The sequence below is a fragment of the Gymnoscopelus microlampas genome (genome assembly GCF_963454915.1).
Source record: "Gymnoscopelus microlampas genome assembly, chromosome: 21".
In the NCBI taxonomy this organism is placed as follows: Eukaryota; Metazoa; Chordata; class Actinopteri; order Myctophiformes; family Myctophidae; genus Gymnoscopelus; species Gymnoscopelus microlampas.
In genome coordinates this window covers 15,509,752-15,527,203 of record NC_139958.1, presented here as the reverse complement: position 1 = coordinate 15,527,203, position 17,452 = coordinate 15,509,752, and the positions used below count along the sequence as shown (strand labels likewise).

General features: G+C 41.9%; 1 protein-coding gene across 1 annotated transcript in view; it reads right to left on the bottom strand.

Annotated features, from left to right (window-relative positions):
• hcn1 (hyperpolarization activated cyclic nucleotide-gated potassium channel 1) overlaps window positions 1-17,452 on the bottom strand; it is a gene marked incomplete at both ends in the record, with an annotated part of 103,730 nt that overhangs the window by 27,051 nt on the left and 59,227 nt on the right. The window contains one exon of the mRNA XM_084046604.1: window positions 7,265-7,483. Within this exon, the coding sequence (XP_083902730.1) occupies window positions 7,265-7,483 (219 nt within the window). The remainder of the gene's footprint in view (window positions 1-7,264; window positions 7,484-17,452) is intronic.

Here is a 17,452-nt window from a genome sequence, read left to right as displayed (position 1 = left end):
TCGAATTAACCCAGATCTGTGCTTTATGCCAGTGGCACCGTCAGCGTTACTGCTGATATTCTACAGTCCTGGGGCTGTGTGCTGTCTTAAAGGATAACATCTGTGGCATGTTGAAAAGCATTCTTTTACTAATGTACACGTGTAAAATATACATGTGTCGAGTGGAGGTATGATAAAGCAGAATAAAACACACACACACACACACACACACACGTGTCTCTCTCTCTCTCTCTCTCTCTCTCTCTCTCTCTCTCTCTCTCTCTCTCTCTCTCTCTCTCTCTCTCTCTCTCTCTCTCTCTCTCTCTCTCTCTCTCTCTCTCTCTCTCTCTCTCTCTCTCTCTCTCTCTCTCTCTCTCTCTCTCTCTCTCTCTCTCTCTCTCTCTCTCTCTCTCTCTCTCTCTCTCTCTCTCTCTCTCTCTCTCTCACACACACATTACATAAATATGTTACATAGAGCAATTATAATATTATTATGCCAAGCTTCAAACTGTGTGTGTACAATTATGCAGTAACCATGGCAGTTGCTCGTATGTTGAAGCCAGTTCCTCGGCACGAGAGCATCTCGTTAGCTCTACTCTTCTGAACCTTCTGACCATACAAGCTCACCTCCTCCCACCTCCTCCACCCACCACCTCCACCCACCTCCTCTCTGCATCATAGTAGGTCTCAATCTCTCTCCTTTAACCAACACGTCATATTGCAACACATTGTGAGCCTGTAGATGGGCTGCTATCTTTTCTGTAAAGATATTTACTGTAGCGGGGAAAAACTGAGTGGGTCTCATATAGAGGGACTCTGGTCAATGAGGTATATAGGGTTTAAGTGGTTAAACTCTTGTGAATTACAACCTCCTTTCTCCTCTCTCCCCTTCGCTGAGACCTGAAGCATTCTGGGTAACCATTAAGACTGAGGGGGATATCGACTAAAAGTTGTTACGGGTCATTAGTGGACATAGTGACCGTAAATTAAATAAGACTGCTGCTTCCTTCTCCCTTTTCTCATCCACCTCAAACTTCCACACCTCATTGTGTCTCCCATCTCTCTGGCTTCCATTTGCTCTATTCTTAGCCAACGTCACACCTCACTCTCTCCCTGCATCCACCACATGCCCTCCTCCATCCTTCAATCCAGCTGTGGTTAGCGGTGGTACGACATGACCCCTCCCCTGCTGCTCCTCTGATCTGCACAGCCATGCGACAAATCATATCCCTAGCTGGATCCAGCTACACACAAGAACGTGACACTCACAGCCTTTAAGTTGTCATCTAAACTCCCCGGAGGGACATCAAAAAGGGTACGATGGGCTGTAGATTAAACACGTTTGGCATGAAGCATATGCATACACTATATCACACATACTAGCAGGAGACTTGTCCATCATTCAAACAGCGACTTCTACGGGCGACTTGCTGTCATTTTATTTTCAGTGGAATGTGCTGCGTCGGGGATTCGTCTGACCACTCTGTCAGATATTATGTTCACTTCCTTGAAAATCACCCGCGGGTAAGAATAACAGCTCTGTAAGCCAAACAAATTGTTGCTTGATTAAAACCTGTGGATAAATTCTACTGTAATGTAGCACTGTGTTATGTAAGGTGCTGTCTGTGCAGTGCTTTTGAAAAAGTAAACGCGTCCCTCAAAAGCTTTGTACTATCTGGCTTACGCATAGTGGATGTTTGTACAACTAGTTCCAACCACGCATTGTGATTGGCCGAGAGACATACAGAACTGTGCCAACAACCACAATATAAAAATGGTCAAATGAAATATGCCTCATCATCATCGCTATGTAAATTATTACTCCGCCACTGATTAGAATGTCAAGTCAATGCTATATTATAAGACACTCTTGATGAAGGTCCAGTGGGACCAAAACGTCTGTCAATTTAAATAAAATCAGAGGCTGCTGAGCAAGAGCAGTGTGCAGGATTGTTTTTTTTTCATGTTTGCTTCAGTTTTCACTGTCCCAACGCACCTGCATCCGAAAGTGGATGTGCGAATACTTCCTTTACAAAGGCTAGCTTTGACATTACACTGTCAAATCCAGTCAAATCCGTGGATTTTACTGTGCACTAGAAGCTCCTCTCACTCTGGCATCGGTCGGTGTCGGTTGAATCAGCGTTTCTAATTAGCCAGGCATTTCTATGCACGAATCACAGCCCATTCTCACAACAAGGCGGTCCCTCCTACAGTATACTTGATGTCTGCTACAGTACATCAATGCTGCCTCACACACTGCTGCTGGCAAAGCTTTGCCTCCAACAGCCCTTAGCCTCCATCTTTCTAGTACTCTACCAGACTACCACCCCAGCTTTAATCTTTCTAGTACTGTACCAGACTACCACCCCAGCCTTCATCTTTCTAGTACTCCACCTACAGTATTTGCATAGCTAAAATGTTCAACTGAAATTCAGCGTCTCTTTTGGGGCCACTCTTGGTTTCTGCATTTAGCTTGCTGATTGGCTAGTTGGTTGGGCCCACATAGAAGGTCAGGAACGAAGAAGCCTCTGCCCTCGAAAAACAACACAACTGCACGACTGTGTGTGTGTGTGTGTGTGTGTGTGTGTGTGTGTGTGTGTGTGTGTGTGTGTGTGTGTGTGTGTGGGTGTGTGTGTGTGTGTGTGTGTGTGTGTGTGTGTGTGTGTGTGTGTGTGTGTGTGTGTGTGTGTGTGTGTGTGTGTGTGTGTGTGTTCAAACTGCAGGTATGTGCATGCACTGAGTCAATGAGAAATATGTCAATAATCTCTCTTTGAGTGGAATAAACAACCATAAAGAGCAGTGACGGGGGTGCTGACTTGTGTATCAGCCATTTAGTGCACAGACCTATTATGCTCCTTGCAAGTGCAAATCTGATCCCTGTCTTGTTTCGCATCTCTCTCCTCTCTTCCTGCCCGTGGTTTTCTGTCTCTCTACACACTGACCTCTCCAAAATAGAGCGAGCGAGCACACACACACACACACACACACACACACACACACACACACACACACACACACAACTGTTATCGGTTTTACTCAGCCTATAATTTCATGTGCTAAAGCAGACCGCCCTATCCAACCCAATCTCTCCACGTTCTCTCATCATTGTGGAGTCCATTGATTCATTCTAATCTGGTATCAAAGCACTGGAAGCCATGATAACACCTAAGACAATGGCTAGATAGACGCTGGTGATTATTTAGTGTGTGGAAGAAGCACAGTCTGTCACAGGACAGTGACATGGAGAGATTATCACTTCTGAATCCTACAGAAGATTTGTTCCATACTTAGCTTGTGATCTTGTCCTGATAACCAGAGGCGTCATTTCAGTAAAAAAAATAGGGGGTGTCAAAAATGACTACCACTTAAGCCCCATGCTTTTCCAAAATAGATCTAGAGCTAGGGAGGTGGGGGGGGGGGTTTGAAAATGTTCGCCTATAATGACATGCCCAAAATAGGGATGTCAGGTTTGAAAGTGGTTAATAAATGTATAGTTTCAGAAAGAAAACACATATCATATATATATAATATGGACAGGCGTGAGAGATATGCACAGCGTGAAATCAGACTAATGTTCAAAAAATCTTCAGAGTTGGGGAAAATATCATATTTTCCCCAACTCTGAAGAGTTGAACCTCAAACTCAGTTATTTTATGCATATTTTAAATATGCATAAAAGAACTGAGTTTTAGGTTCAATGTGAACACTAGGGGGTGGCAATTGCCATCCCCTGAGACCCCAAAGGACACCCCTGCTGATTATATTCCTCTTCTGAACTCCTTATCAGTGCAGGACAAAGTACTCAACCTCAGTACTTGAGTCAAAGTATAGATAGTCCTGGTCAAATATTTCACCACTACAAGTCAAAGCTGCTTTGTGAAATACTTTAGTTAAATTAATAAAGTACAAGTGGGCCCCGGCCCACAGGTTGAGAATCGCTGGTGTAGAACAGTGGTTCTCAACCAGTGGTCCGTTAACCACCAGTGGTCCTTGAGGGGGTTCCAGGTGGTCCCCAGCTAAATGATGGAGAGTTGGTAACCAAATGAACCCTTATAGACCTGAAACCAGATCTATAAAAATGAAACCAAATGGACCCTTATGGGTCCATTTGGTTTCATTTTACACTCTCAAGAGTTAAATTATTGTTAAACATCTGCATTACTTCATTGAAGAATTGTTAATTTGATCAATGTTGGCCTATTATCTCTATGGTACCAGCCAGCATAAATACAGCATGGAATTGTGGATAAAATCTTATCCAACGATAACAAAATATTCTAAGTCTTGGGTCTGACTGATCCGTGGCTCAAATGACGGGAAAAAAATGGACCTTGTTATGAAAAGGGTTGAAAAACACTGCTGTAGAAGAAAGGGGGTGTTTTGCTGAGACGCATTGGCCACAGGACGGGCTGGCAAGGTCACAGCATCATATTAGAAGCGAACGATAACAGCAAATGCAGTTAGACGCAGGGTGTAAATTAATAAACTGTTTAGTCCAATTGGGCCCGCCTTCGCATAGTCACAGTCAAGGTGACCCTAATGATAGTGTACTGGATGTCCTACCGCGATAAGACTTCTGCCAAGTACCTCTCACAGGGTAATTGATGTGTGTCTGTGTGTCAGTCCTGTCTTCGGCTGTGTGTGTGTCTGCGCGTGCGTGCGTGTGTCATTCGCATGTGTCGCACATTAATTACATTAATCCATTAAGACCCTGAACGCATCTGTGTCATTTTAAGATTCCTTTGGCTATTCAAAAAATAGCAGATATACAAGCTCATAGCGTGGCACCGAGCTTATAGCTATCTTTAAAAAAAAATTGGATTTTTTTTTGCACATTTTTGAATATATATATATATATATATTATATATGTTTTAAAGCGAACATTTTTTACTTCGATACGTGCTTCTGGGGGTCCCTGGAACAACATATTTTGAGATGGGGGTCCGCGGCCAAATTTGGGGGTCCTTGATAGCAACATACTGTTAGGATTTAGAAAACATTTTTAGATATGTATTTGGCCACGGATCCCCATCTCAAAATGTTTTGTTCCAGGGACCTCCATGAAGCGAAGATTTGAGTTACAAATGTTCGCTTTAAAATGCGTTCCCGGTCTTCATGTGGATTATGGACCTATAAAACTTGAATGAGTAAAGATGTTCTGTTGTTAATGTGAAAATCTAAAAGACATTCTTTGTCTTATGCAGGTTATGCGTCAGTGTGTGCTACAATGATACAAATGTGTCAGATTGCATCTATGGTCGGTAACTCAGTGTTGAACCTGTTCCTTTCATCTATTTTTTGTATGGTTCTTTGTGAAGCACGTCGAGTTGACTCTGTATGAAATGTGCTATATTTATATACAGTAGCAGCTATATGAATGCAAATGACTTGTATGTTATGACTCATCTGTTTATCTCATTCCTACTAATTTATCTGTACAGTATCAGATGACTAATTTATGCCATGCTCCAAAGTGGTTTAAGACTAGTCACAGATGATTAGAACATCCTGCACCAGAGCAGTGAGTCCATAAACATATTTAAGATTAAAAAAAATAATAAGATAAGATAAATCTTTATTGATCCCTGGAGGGAAACATAATTTAATAGTGAAAATAGGAAGTTAAACTTGGATTCGTGCAAAAAGTATGAGCCATGTCCACGTGTACAGGGAATTCAAGATCACAGATGGTGGCTGGGCTGAATCGCTGGATAATCACCCTACACAGAAACGTGATGTAATAGGGGATAAAGTCAGAGAGAGGAACAAAGTCTGTGAAATGTATTCACAGGCAGCACCCAAACAACACAGGTTTGGCTCTGTCTGTGAACCCCCTCCTTCATGCCCCAGCGTCTGTGATCTGCTTGGAAGCAAAATCCTTTTCCCATCAGAATACAATCTGTGAGAACTTGGCCTCATTAGAAGGCTGGGCCAAACAGAGAAAATCCTATCTACTGAATGCACTTTTCAAGAAGTAGCTTTTTCACTGCAGTATAGGAATGATAAAACAAAACAACAACAAGCAAGTTCAAATATCAGCATGGCTTCCCTGTGGGTCTCTGATGTCATGTTGATGACAAAGGGAGTCTACCGGCGCTCCTCAGCCTGATACGGCTAGTGCGGTGTGTCACAGGAGCAGGGACAACAGATGCAGAAGAGACCGACACTGGATCTGAAGTCGGACAGTTTAAGGCGTTTATTCAGGTGCAAGTACAAAAAGAAACGGCTGACGTTTCTATCTTGGGATCTTCCTCAGAATCATACCAAGTATATTAGGTATGACTCGCAAGATAGAAAAGTCAGTCATTTCTTTTTGCACTTGAACCTGAATAAAAGGCTTAAACTGTCCAACTTCTCCAGTGTCGATCTCTTCTGTGTCATGTTGATGACATTATCCTACACATTCTACAAAGCTCTGTAGTGGTGGTGAGGCCAAACTTTGTTCTGGCGGTTCTCCTCAGTGGCTGGAGAAATTCATCTGAATTTGCACACAGCCATTGACCATTACCATGTGCACGGAACAGCGAAGCCCGTTTTTCTATTTCACCAAATCTCAGCTGTTTATTAGCGTTTTTATGTAAAAGAATGTCGCCAGCTGCCCAGCTGTAGGATGGCCCCGCGAGCTATGGGACGAACTGGCTCCCGGGTTGCCAGATCATGTGCGCATATCCCCCCACGGGTATGGACTAGTGTTGATGATTTTAGTCTTGCCCAAATATGGGGGGACAGACATTTGGTGCTGATTGGCCCAGTGGTTTGCTAGATTTCCTACTATCCCACACCATATTAAAATACAATAACAGTCCTACACACTTTCAGTATTTATCAGCATCCTTTACCTCAAACTTAATTAAACAGGACATTTAATGATGACATGTCAGATCATGCATAATCCTCTTAATAGCTTTAGATAAAGCTTCTAAGGCCTACGTACAGTATGCTGACATGTATACAATAAGGATTAATTCATTTACTTTTCATTGCTGCAGCATTATTTAACAATAAATAGCATCCATGATAATAACACTAACCCAGACAGTGTCTTAGCCACTTAACCTTAGCGTCCCTATACATTTGGTGAAATGAGCCCATCTACAATCTCACAACACAGCGCGTTGAGAGCTTGTAGATCGTCTATTTTGGTGAGGAAATTTGGCGTATAGAGGGGAAAAAGGGAACTGGCCTAGTACCTGGGAAACCCCGGTCAAGGGTTTCGGTGATTCATTTCAAGGTATGTCCTGCTGTGAAACGTCATAATGATGTGGGAGGCTGCTGAGAACTTACCTTCTCTTGGTACTGCCTGCGTGATGAGTCCAGTGACTGGATCAGAGCGGTGGCGTGGCCCACGAACATGGCGTAGCAGGTGGCGCCGACTATCATGCTCAGCATGGTGATCCACAGGTCGGACATGCTGACGGGCGCCCGCGCACCATACCCAATGCACAGCATGTGGCTCATGGCTTTGAAGAGGGCGTAGGAATACTGCTTTCCCCAGGAGTCATTCTAGAAGGACGGAGGGAGGGAGGGAGAGACAGACAGACAGACAGACAGACAGACAGACAGACAGAGATGGGAGGAATGGGGAGACACAGAGAAAGAGTGGGGGGGGGGGGGGTTACTGCAATGTGAAGAGAAGAGGAAAGGCTCTCTCTCCTCCAGCAGGCTCTTCTTTGATGGATCACTGAACCTCCACAGAGTCTCCTGCCAACATCCCCTTCATGCTTCACAGCCTCTAATGCTCATACTGAGTGACTAAACGCTATACCCTCCTCCCCTCCTCTCTCTCTTTCACTCTGTTTTCAGGCTTATCACACTTCCCTTTGGCTTCCTATTTGCCGCTGGGTGTAAAAGCGAACTGATGGCTGTGAGTTCCAATCAAGATCAATTGCTTGTACTACTTACTTGTATTACTCTTAGATGTCTGATTTACACAGTAGTTTGGCAATAGGTAATTTTAATCACTTTGAACCATAGCATAGCATCCCTATTCTGTTGCTAACATTTGGAGAATATAGAAAACCTACAAGCTCACAATACATTGTGACGTGACGCCATTTTTGGTGAAGAGGTTTGGAGCAAAGGGGGAAAAAAGTAGGTGGCCTAGTGATAGACCCTGGGGGGACTCAGTAGCTACAGTATGTTGTAATTTGGCATTCTCATAAACAATAAATATGTTAAATAAATGTTGGAAGTCCTCCCAGATAAACTCACCCAAGCTCTATAAACAAATACAAAAATACTTAAGTCTTATATCACCGATATAGATTTAATTTCACAGCTAACAGTAGAGAGGCTTCCAAAGCGTTGCAAAAGCAGTTTTTTACAATTTACAAACATTTATAGGTACAGCTAGCTGTTTTCACCACTCGTACTGTGCAATTCCGTTCTGCTACCTGTACAGTACCTGTACAGTCACCTTTTCAGAAGTTCTCATTTTAAGTCAGTTCCATTTAATTATATGAAAAAAGCAACTGGTATGGACTACTATAGCATATCAGAAATTGACCCGTATCTGTTGCCCTACCTTTAAGCCCAGTTTATTACTTTAAAAGCCCAATATACACCATCGTAATAACACAATGGTGTTTCTTGTTGAAAATAAGTTCAGAACGGTTTAACTTAAAATCAGTTACTGACATTTCAATTGAAAATTTGTTTTTGGTGAGCGACATGGCCGCGTACAATGACGTATAAATTAGGCTTAAAGGCACTAAACTACATTCAGCCACTATAGATGTCACACTCCACTCCACATCAAAACACCTCTGTTGCGTAAGGTTAATTATTTCCCTGAGTCATACCTACTGTATGACGCAGGACTCGTGCATTTTGCAGCATTGTAATATATTGGCTGCCTGTAAGCATCTCTTAAGGGCAGCTTACATACTGTAGGTAAATATAGCACAGTGATCTGTGATGGCCAAATGGAAATCGCTACAATGTCTCCAACACTCCATTGTCATCCGAACACACATGTTGACGCTGGTGGTCAACACATTGTATGCCATCGGGTGGCAATCACAGGCAGTTGACTCACTTTTGAGCTTGTGCCAATATGGAGGAACTAGGTTTGTCTGTTATGGACTTCTGCATATTACTTGGACTTCTGCATGGAGAAAGGTTCAGACACTACTTGAGAAATATTGATATAGGTGGTATGTATGTATAAACAAATACTTGCTTCCAGGGGATGGTCTCAAAAAAAGTTAATTGCATTCATATAAATATACAAATACACTGTCCTCCATATAATTTGTTGTTATTTCTATGTACTGTAGTTACAGGGATGAAAACAAAACCAGTTTTACCCATTAAAACCGGGAAAGTATCTGTGTCATTTAAGATTTTTTGCGTTGGCTATTCAAAAATAGCAGATTATACTCAGGCCTGAGGTCTTCATGGGTTAACAGAGGTAGAGTTGACACAGTGCCAGAGAAACAGAGCCAGCAATGAGGTCAAAGTTAAAAGTAAATCACCTGTCAGCGATGGACACAGCGGCCATCACAACAGTGCCAGAATGTCAATCGCTGGAAGCATAAGCTCAATGTCACTCAAATTGATCATCGCCGGTTGCAACAACACTAAATCACCAGAGTATAAACAGCTCTATATAGTCTGATGATGACTTCAGTTGATTTGCTGGCGAGCCGCCATTACCTAACCCAATCCATTCCCCTTCACAGTAGAATGTAGTTTCTGAATTTAACACTGGATTTTACTGCGTGTCTCAATAATGATTAATACAGAAAATCAGCTCTTGGATCTTTTCCAGTCTACAATAAATGGAATTGTCTCACACAAATGTATGGGTTCTTTAGAATAACCACTTAAAGGGATACTTCACTCAAAAGTGATACTTCACCCCATCAAGCCTTGAATTCATGGATATTTTTTTTAGTTTTTGTCGCATTCCTAAGCCAATAATTTGATGACCAGCGGAAAGATGCTAATGTCTCCGGTAGGAGACTCAAAGTTGACACATTGAGTTTCCTACCAGAGCTGCCGCCAGTCATCAAATGATTGGCTCCGGAATGTGACAAAAACAAAATAAATCTCCATGAATTCAAGTGTGTAATCGATAGAAAAAAAGTAATTTTGGGGGTGAACTATCCCTTTAAGACCTACTTTGTTGTACGATGGTGTTGCACGACAAAAATAGCTACAAGTAATATCTACAAGCTACAAGATCCATCACGCACGTTGTGAGCTTGTAGCTTGAAGATCGGCTATTTCGTTATTTTTGGAACATTTTTAAAGATTTCCGTCTACTGTATAAATGACCTGCCCGAACTAGTGATGCCAGGGAACCCCATGTCGCTCTAGGGATCAAACAAACAGTCCACATACTGTATAGCAACAAGGAATGGGCCTGTTCAGAACATGTTTTGTTCCCCAGAGATCTTAAGTCCCCAGCTGCTTGTGAAGCAACTGAGCTAGCATCGCCAGCCTACATCTGTGAAAGCCAGTAAGATCCATCCTGGGGACAAATGTGACAGCTCTCCGGTACACCCTTGTAGTCTCGGCTCAAGTTGCTGACTCCTCCAATAGTTTCCCCTCTCTGAGCAGAAAGTGCTGAGGGAGGCATCTTTTTCTTCCACAGAATTCCTCGTCTCCCCAAAAACAGAATATAGCTTATGAAAGAAATACGAATCCACTCGAAAATACAGTTAATCACTGTCGCTCCCACTCGCTGACATAGTTAATCTTGTCTTGCCCGTTATTCAGCCTGAATTTCACACTGTCCGTGCGCTGGTGTCTCGGCAGCCGTTCGTGCCAAAGCCTCTTAAACTACTTTCAACTTGGCACCCCTATTTGGGGCATTTCATTACAGGTGACATTGTTCTATCCACATGGGAACGGCATGGCTCCGATGTGGATCTCGGACTTCATGGGCCAGCCTGTGACGTCAGTCTTCTTTGATGTCAGTAACCTACAGACACATCTATGGCTCACGACTCCAAATTTGGGCAAGGTGGTTTCAGCCTGATCAGAGCCCCTTTGACTTCTCTTATCAAATTACAGTTAAATATTTCAGTATAAAACATATGTGGGAAAAAATAACAAACTGTGGAGGTACCTCTTTGGCCTACTGGCAGTGTGCATACAAAGTTTGATGCTGATGGGTCTTGCGAGACTCCTGTGGAGCCACGGCATAAAACAAATCTATTTTGTTTTTCAAAAATAGCTAAAACAGCAGATGTACAACCATACACACAAACCATACATCGTGCGTGTGTAGATCCGCTATTTTAGCTATTCGTTGTATGACAAAGTAGAAATTAAGTGGTTAAAACCAAAGCACACATCAACTGGGATTCAATAAAGAGCTGAGCTGAATAATCATCCCTTGCTGACTCATCTATCGACCTACGATTAGGTCTCCATTTCCATTAGTTGTTTCTTTCACAAACTGATGAGAAAATTATCTGATAATTACACTTGTCAGCTCCAATAATGAAAATAATTTAGATTGTGCCACTCCAGCAGCTCGCCCTGGTGGAGTGAGGAGTCGTGATGAATCTAAACTAAATCAAAGACGGACAAGTGACATCCATGTAAATAGCCAGCAATTTGTTCTGTGCAGAGGAAATGACAGAAGTTATCAGTTGAAACTTGAGGCACACATCCAGCATGCCCACACACACCCACATGCTCATGCACGCGCACCTATGCACGCACGCACGCGCACACACACACACACACACACACACACACACACACACACACACACACACACACACACACACACACACACACACACACACACACACACACACACACACACACACACACACATAGAAGTGGTGGAAAGTAACTAAGTACATTTACTTAAATACTGTACTTAAGTACAATTTTGAGGTATTTGTACTTTACTTGAGTATTTCCAATTACCAATACTTCTCAGAGGTAAATATTGTACTTTAACTCCACTACAATTATTTGAAAGCTTTAGTTACTAGTTACTTTTCAGATGCAAATTATGATATTATGAAACATACATTAACCACTTTGACCCTATTTTATATCTAGGCTATTTGAAAATAGCAGATCTACTTGTAGATCTGCTATTTTCAAATATTTAGTACTTTTACTTTTGGTACTTTAAGTACATTTTGATGCCAATACTTTTGTACTTTTACCCAAGTAATTTTTTAATTTTGGACTTTTACTTGTAACAGAGTATTTTTATATTGCAGTATTGGTACTTTTACTTGTAACGGAGTATTTTTATATTGCAGTATTGGTACTTTTACTTAAGTAAAGAATTTAAGTACTTTTTCCACCACTGCATGCGCGTGCCGTGCACGCATGCATGCACACGCACACACACAGATAGAAAACCCACCCAGCTATAGCCAACCCTCATGTGAACTGCAATAACTATCAGCTTTAGGATAGAGCGAGAGCAGGGATAAAAATCTAACTGTTGCAGAGCTCACACGAGCATAGCCTTCTCCCTCCACAGCACACTCACTACTTTATTCAATATTTAGATATTTCATATTCATTTGATGAGACATGCCCCCCTCCTACAGTATATGACCCCATTCAACTTCAAACTCCACGTTAACCATGTTAGACTCATTGAAAACAGATGTTCCTGGTTCTGGTGACTGATATTGTCATTCTAATGCATGAGGGCACTGTCATTTTTGTATTACTTTTTTCATGTTAAATGAAATAAATACAAATGAATGAAATCAAATGAAAAAGTAATATAAAAATGACGGTCCCCTCAGGCATCAGAAGGACCATATCAGTCACCAGAACCAGGGACATGTGTTTACAATAAGTCTAACATGGTTAATGTGGAGTTTAATGAGCTTACTGATCAATTGAATATCTAAATCTAAATATTGAATCAAGCAACTGTCTGGGGTACGCAGAAAAGGCTGAGTAGTTTTGTCCCATCCCATCCCATTTGAGTCAGAGAAAGTCTTTTAAAGTGAAATACCACTTTAAACCCTTTTAAAAATAGCTAATCTACAGTATGCAGATTGGCTATTTTGGAAATTCTAAGACAGATTTTTGAACATTTCTGAAAAACCTTGGCTATAATGTTATGCCCAAAATAGGGACACCAGTTTGTGATGAAATGAACACTGGGGATTTTACAGTGTATCTACTGTACTTGGACCACTAGGGCAATAAAGGGCCCTATTGTTTCTGTATCAGCTTGCTTTAAGCTATGATACAGGAATGGTCAAATCTGTGCACCACTAGTTTTGCCTATCTTGAGTAAAACGGTATAAAACCTCCTTTGGGTCTGGCTAAAATGTAGATGTATTTTAATTCCATGTCCCACCTAGTCTTTTCAGATCTGTTCAAGTCTGGGAAGAGGCAGATCAAGCTACATTGCGGAACATTGCAGTAGGAAGTATTTTCACTTCCTCCTCACCCTCTCTCAGTATAAAGTAGACTTTGAAGGAATTAAATAACATGTTGAACTCACAGCTGCTTTGATTTGTTTTTTTATTTTCTATTTCAGTATAGGGTTAGCGTTCGTAAATTCAATGTAAACTAGAAAAAGTGCTCCTCGGAGTACAAGTCTCCGCCAGGTCAGGTAGGTTATTGTGGCCAATGTTAGGCAAGTAGGATGGAATATGAAATATCGGACAAATCCATCTTGATCACATGACTATAGAGATACTGTGTACCGATTTGCGTGTTTTTTGGACAGAATCTGAAGGAGTAAGAGGAAAACATTTGTTTTACAAAAGTCAGCCTCCTGGTGGCGCTCTAACAGGCAGATGTGAAAAATGCAGGGCAAAGGCTTTTCCTTGGCCTCTGCCCTCTAGGGAGTGTGCGTGTAAAGTTTCACACAGATCGGTGCAGTTATAGGTAAAAACGTGAATCGGCCTGTTATAGCGCCACCATGAGGCTGATGTGAACGTTTTCAAGTGGCATTTCTTCCTGGGCCAAGTGGGAATCTACGTGGATAATTTCACGGAAATCGCATGCTGCGTTCATGATTTGAGGCATTTTGTTCAAAACAAACCAATCCTGCAAACTTTGGAAGCCAATCTCAGCCAATCAGGAATATCAGGAATGGAATATAGAAAATCGGACAGATCCGTGTTGATCACATGACTATAGAGATACTGTGTACCGATTTGTGTGCTGTTTGGACAAAATCTGTAGTAATATCCAAAAATTGTTTTGCAAAAGTCGGCCTCATGGTGGCGCTATGATAGGCTGATAAATATGGGGCAGAGGTTCTGCTGTGGCATCTAGGGGAGTGTGTGTGTGCGCAGTTTCACAGCGACTGGGCCAACGGTGGCGGAGATTAGCTGCTCGCAGACAGAAGGACGGACGGACGGACGGACGGACGGACCGACGGACGGACACAAGGACACACGGACGGACGGACAGGGGGCAAAACATACTCTCTTGCCATGCCTTTCGGCCTGGCGGAGACAATAATCTGATATTTCATATTAATATGATAGTTAACTTGTTTTGCTGACCCCATACTGATCAACTAAATGAATATAAACTATACAATGCAAAAGAAAAATGTACATCCTGTTTTGCTAACATTATTCACTAAAATAACTGAGCATGATTTCAGAATGTGTGTTCATGCACATTAAATGTTAAATGTGTGTATTCTTCCTACTACAGTAGCGTGGAGAATGGGATTTGGGGATTTTGAATTTCTCATAACATTACAACACAAGGTGCTAATTGAACAACTCGTGTCATCATCAGAGAAATTTGCATAAAAAGGGGATTGGAGGAGTAAGGTTATGAATTATGGCCCATATACTGTAGAACACATTAATGCCCAATAATCCCCCCTGGTATCAGTATGACAATTAAAGCTTCTAAAGAATGTTTTAATCATTATCACTTTTTTATATAAATGTTATATTATCAATAAAATGTTTTTTTTTTTTTCACATTATGATTCGCTGGGATAGTTGGACCAAGCAATGAAACTGGCAGCAGAGTAGTTTCTTAACCACTGACACCCTGGCAACCCAATTTTGGGCTTGTCTTTATAGGCGAAAAAGTTCAAACATTTTGAAATTCTTCCCCAAATTTAAAAAAATAGCGGTGTGAGCTTGTAGGTCTGCTACCTTTGCAACTTTTGCACGGCACCACCCTACGACAAAGTGTAAAATTGTGCTTAAGTAGTTCACTCTCTTTAGACAGATGCTTTCAGAAGGCAGGGCAGCTACAGTGGTTTTGGACCGTAGCAAAGTGGGTTTTATACTGTAGGCCCTATTTTGCGCCCAAGTCGCTATGCCCACTATTTGGGGATTTAGCATGGCGCAAGGGGCGTTTCCGTGGCCAAGTTGCTATCTTCCGACACCAGCCTTATCCCTAAACACCTGCGCTACCCGTTACATTATGCATAGGTGTGGTTTGGGAGTTTACATTAATAAAACCAATCACTGTGTCAGATGCCATTACCTTTAAGACCAGGCCAGGCTGTGCAAGCCGTTACCCCCAGTGCAATCTTACACTCTCTCCCTCACTGCCCATGGAAGAGCGAAGAGCTGTGTGTCACTCCCCATCTCTCTCTCCCCGTTTGCTGTCATCAACTGTACTATTCAATAAAAGGCAAAAAAGCCTTTAGACTGTTCACATAATACCATACCTAAGTATGGGTACATCATTCCAATGTATTTCTAGGTTGCAGATATTTCACAGATTATCGTAACTGTGTTTTCATTAAACAGAAGGCCGTAATTTCATTAATGTGTTCTCCCATGTTTCACAGGCAAACAGTCAGAAAAAGCAAACCATTAGTTGATGTTTTTAATTACTCAATCATGTAGCTTCCTAAAAACCCAGCAAGCTGTCTCTTGCATGAAAAATGCGATGCACCATTTTTATTTATCAATTACATAATCAAACCACAAGCTGTTCTCACTGAGAGCAAACAAAGGACACAGCAGTGTTTCAACAGCACAGTCAGGAGCAATGGGACCAACAGGCTTGCGTGTTTATCAAACTATAAATCAGCATGATAAGCCTAACAAGCAGGATTCACAGCAGTCTATCCGGACTTGCAAAATATAAACTGTTAATGGTATTTGACAGATGAAGGTGGCAGAACGCATTAATAAAAGAGGTAGTGCAAAGTCTCAAATCCAGCAGAAGTAAACTCAGAAACCACAATTTATCATACAGAACTGAAATGATGTGCTTTAGAGATCAAATGTACCCTTATAACAGGAGGAATAACATTTTGTGAAAGAGGCACAAAATATACATTTTACTAATAGCACATTCCATGTACATTCAGTGCTTCACATTAAAATAAAACATTGGTAGCAAAATACAACAAATTATCAAAGATATATATACATAGAGACCACCCTAACCTCCCACACATGTACAGAAAGCAAACATAATGTGAACTATTTATTTATCTAATATTATGGCTAAACATACCAATGGATATATTTTCTGTTATGTACAAAAGTCATAAATGGCAACATGGAAAATGTTTTGTTTTGTTTTTGTGGCCAACATGTGGCTGGAAACATGGAATTATCTTCTCACTCTTGTCTTGATATAAAAAAAGAATATCTTGCCACTAAGGTCAATCTCAACAATTGAAACTACAGTATGTGGGGGAACAGACAGAATTCAACATACTGTAAGCCATTTATTTATACACAACTGCTGGATTTGAGTCATGGGACTTTTCTTATTTGTTGTTTTCATACATAAAACTCAAGCAGGATTTTAATACACTGAATACACTAATTAAGAATTACCATGACAAACTGTGGTTAATGCGTGCTTTTATCAACAAAAAGGGCAGGTAAACAACATAGCAACTGAAGCATATACGACACTGTACTTTCACCGAGCTCAGCGGGAACGGAACATACCATACCATGACTGAAGCTCCATGTGATGAGGGAGAACGTTTGACTAATTTATAAACTGGACCGAGGCAGTCTATTGGATGTGACTCATACAGAGATGGATGGGACAAATGGTGGCAGGTCCAAGGACAAAAGAGGCCGGTGGATGTGACTGATGCCTGGCCTGGATGGTTATGCATGGCACCCCCCCCTCATGCCCCCCTGGCCATCACCACCACACCCTCCCTTTTTTCTCCACCCTCCATCGCACGCACAGCAGCACGCACGCAGCACGCACGCACGCACGCACGCACGCACGCACGCACGCACGCACGCACGCACGCACGCACGCACGCACGCACAAGCTCTGTCTGTATCTCTCTACTTTCTCTCTCTTTGTCTGTCTTTTATTCTGTCAGTCTCCCTCTCTCTTGTGCGTCTCTCTCACCTCTATCTCTGCATCTCCCTCTGTCTGTCTCTCTCTATGACTCTCTTCCTTTGTCTCTCTCTCTCTCCTCTGCTTTATCCGTGCCTCTCTCTCTCTCTTCTCCCTCTCACACTCTCCTCTCACACTCTCTCTCCCTGCTTTATCTGTGCCTCACCCTCTGTCTGTCTCTCTCAGGCATTAATTCTGCCAACATGT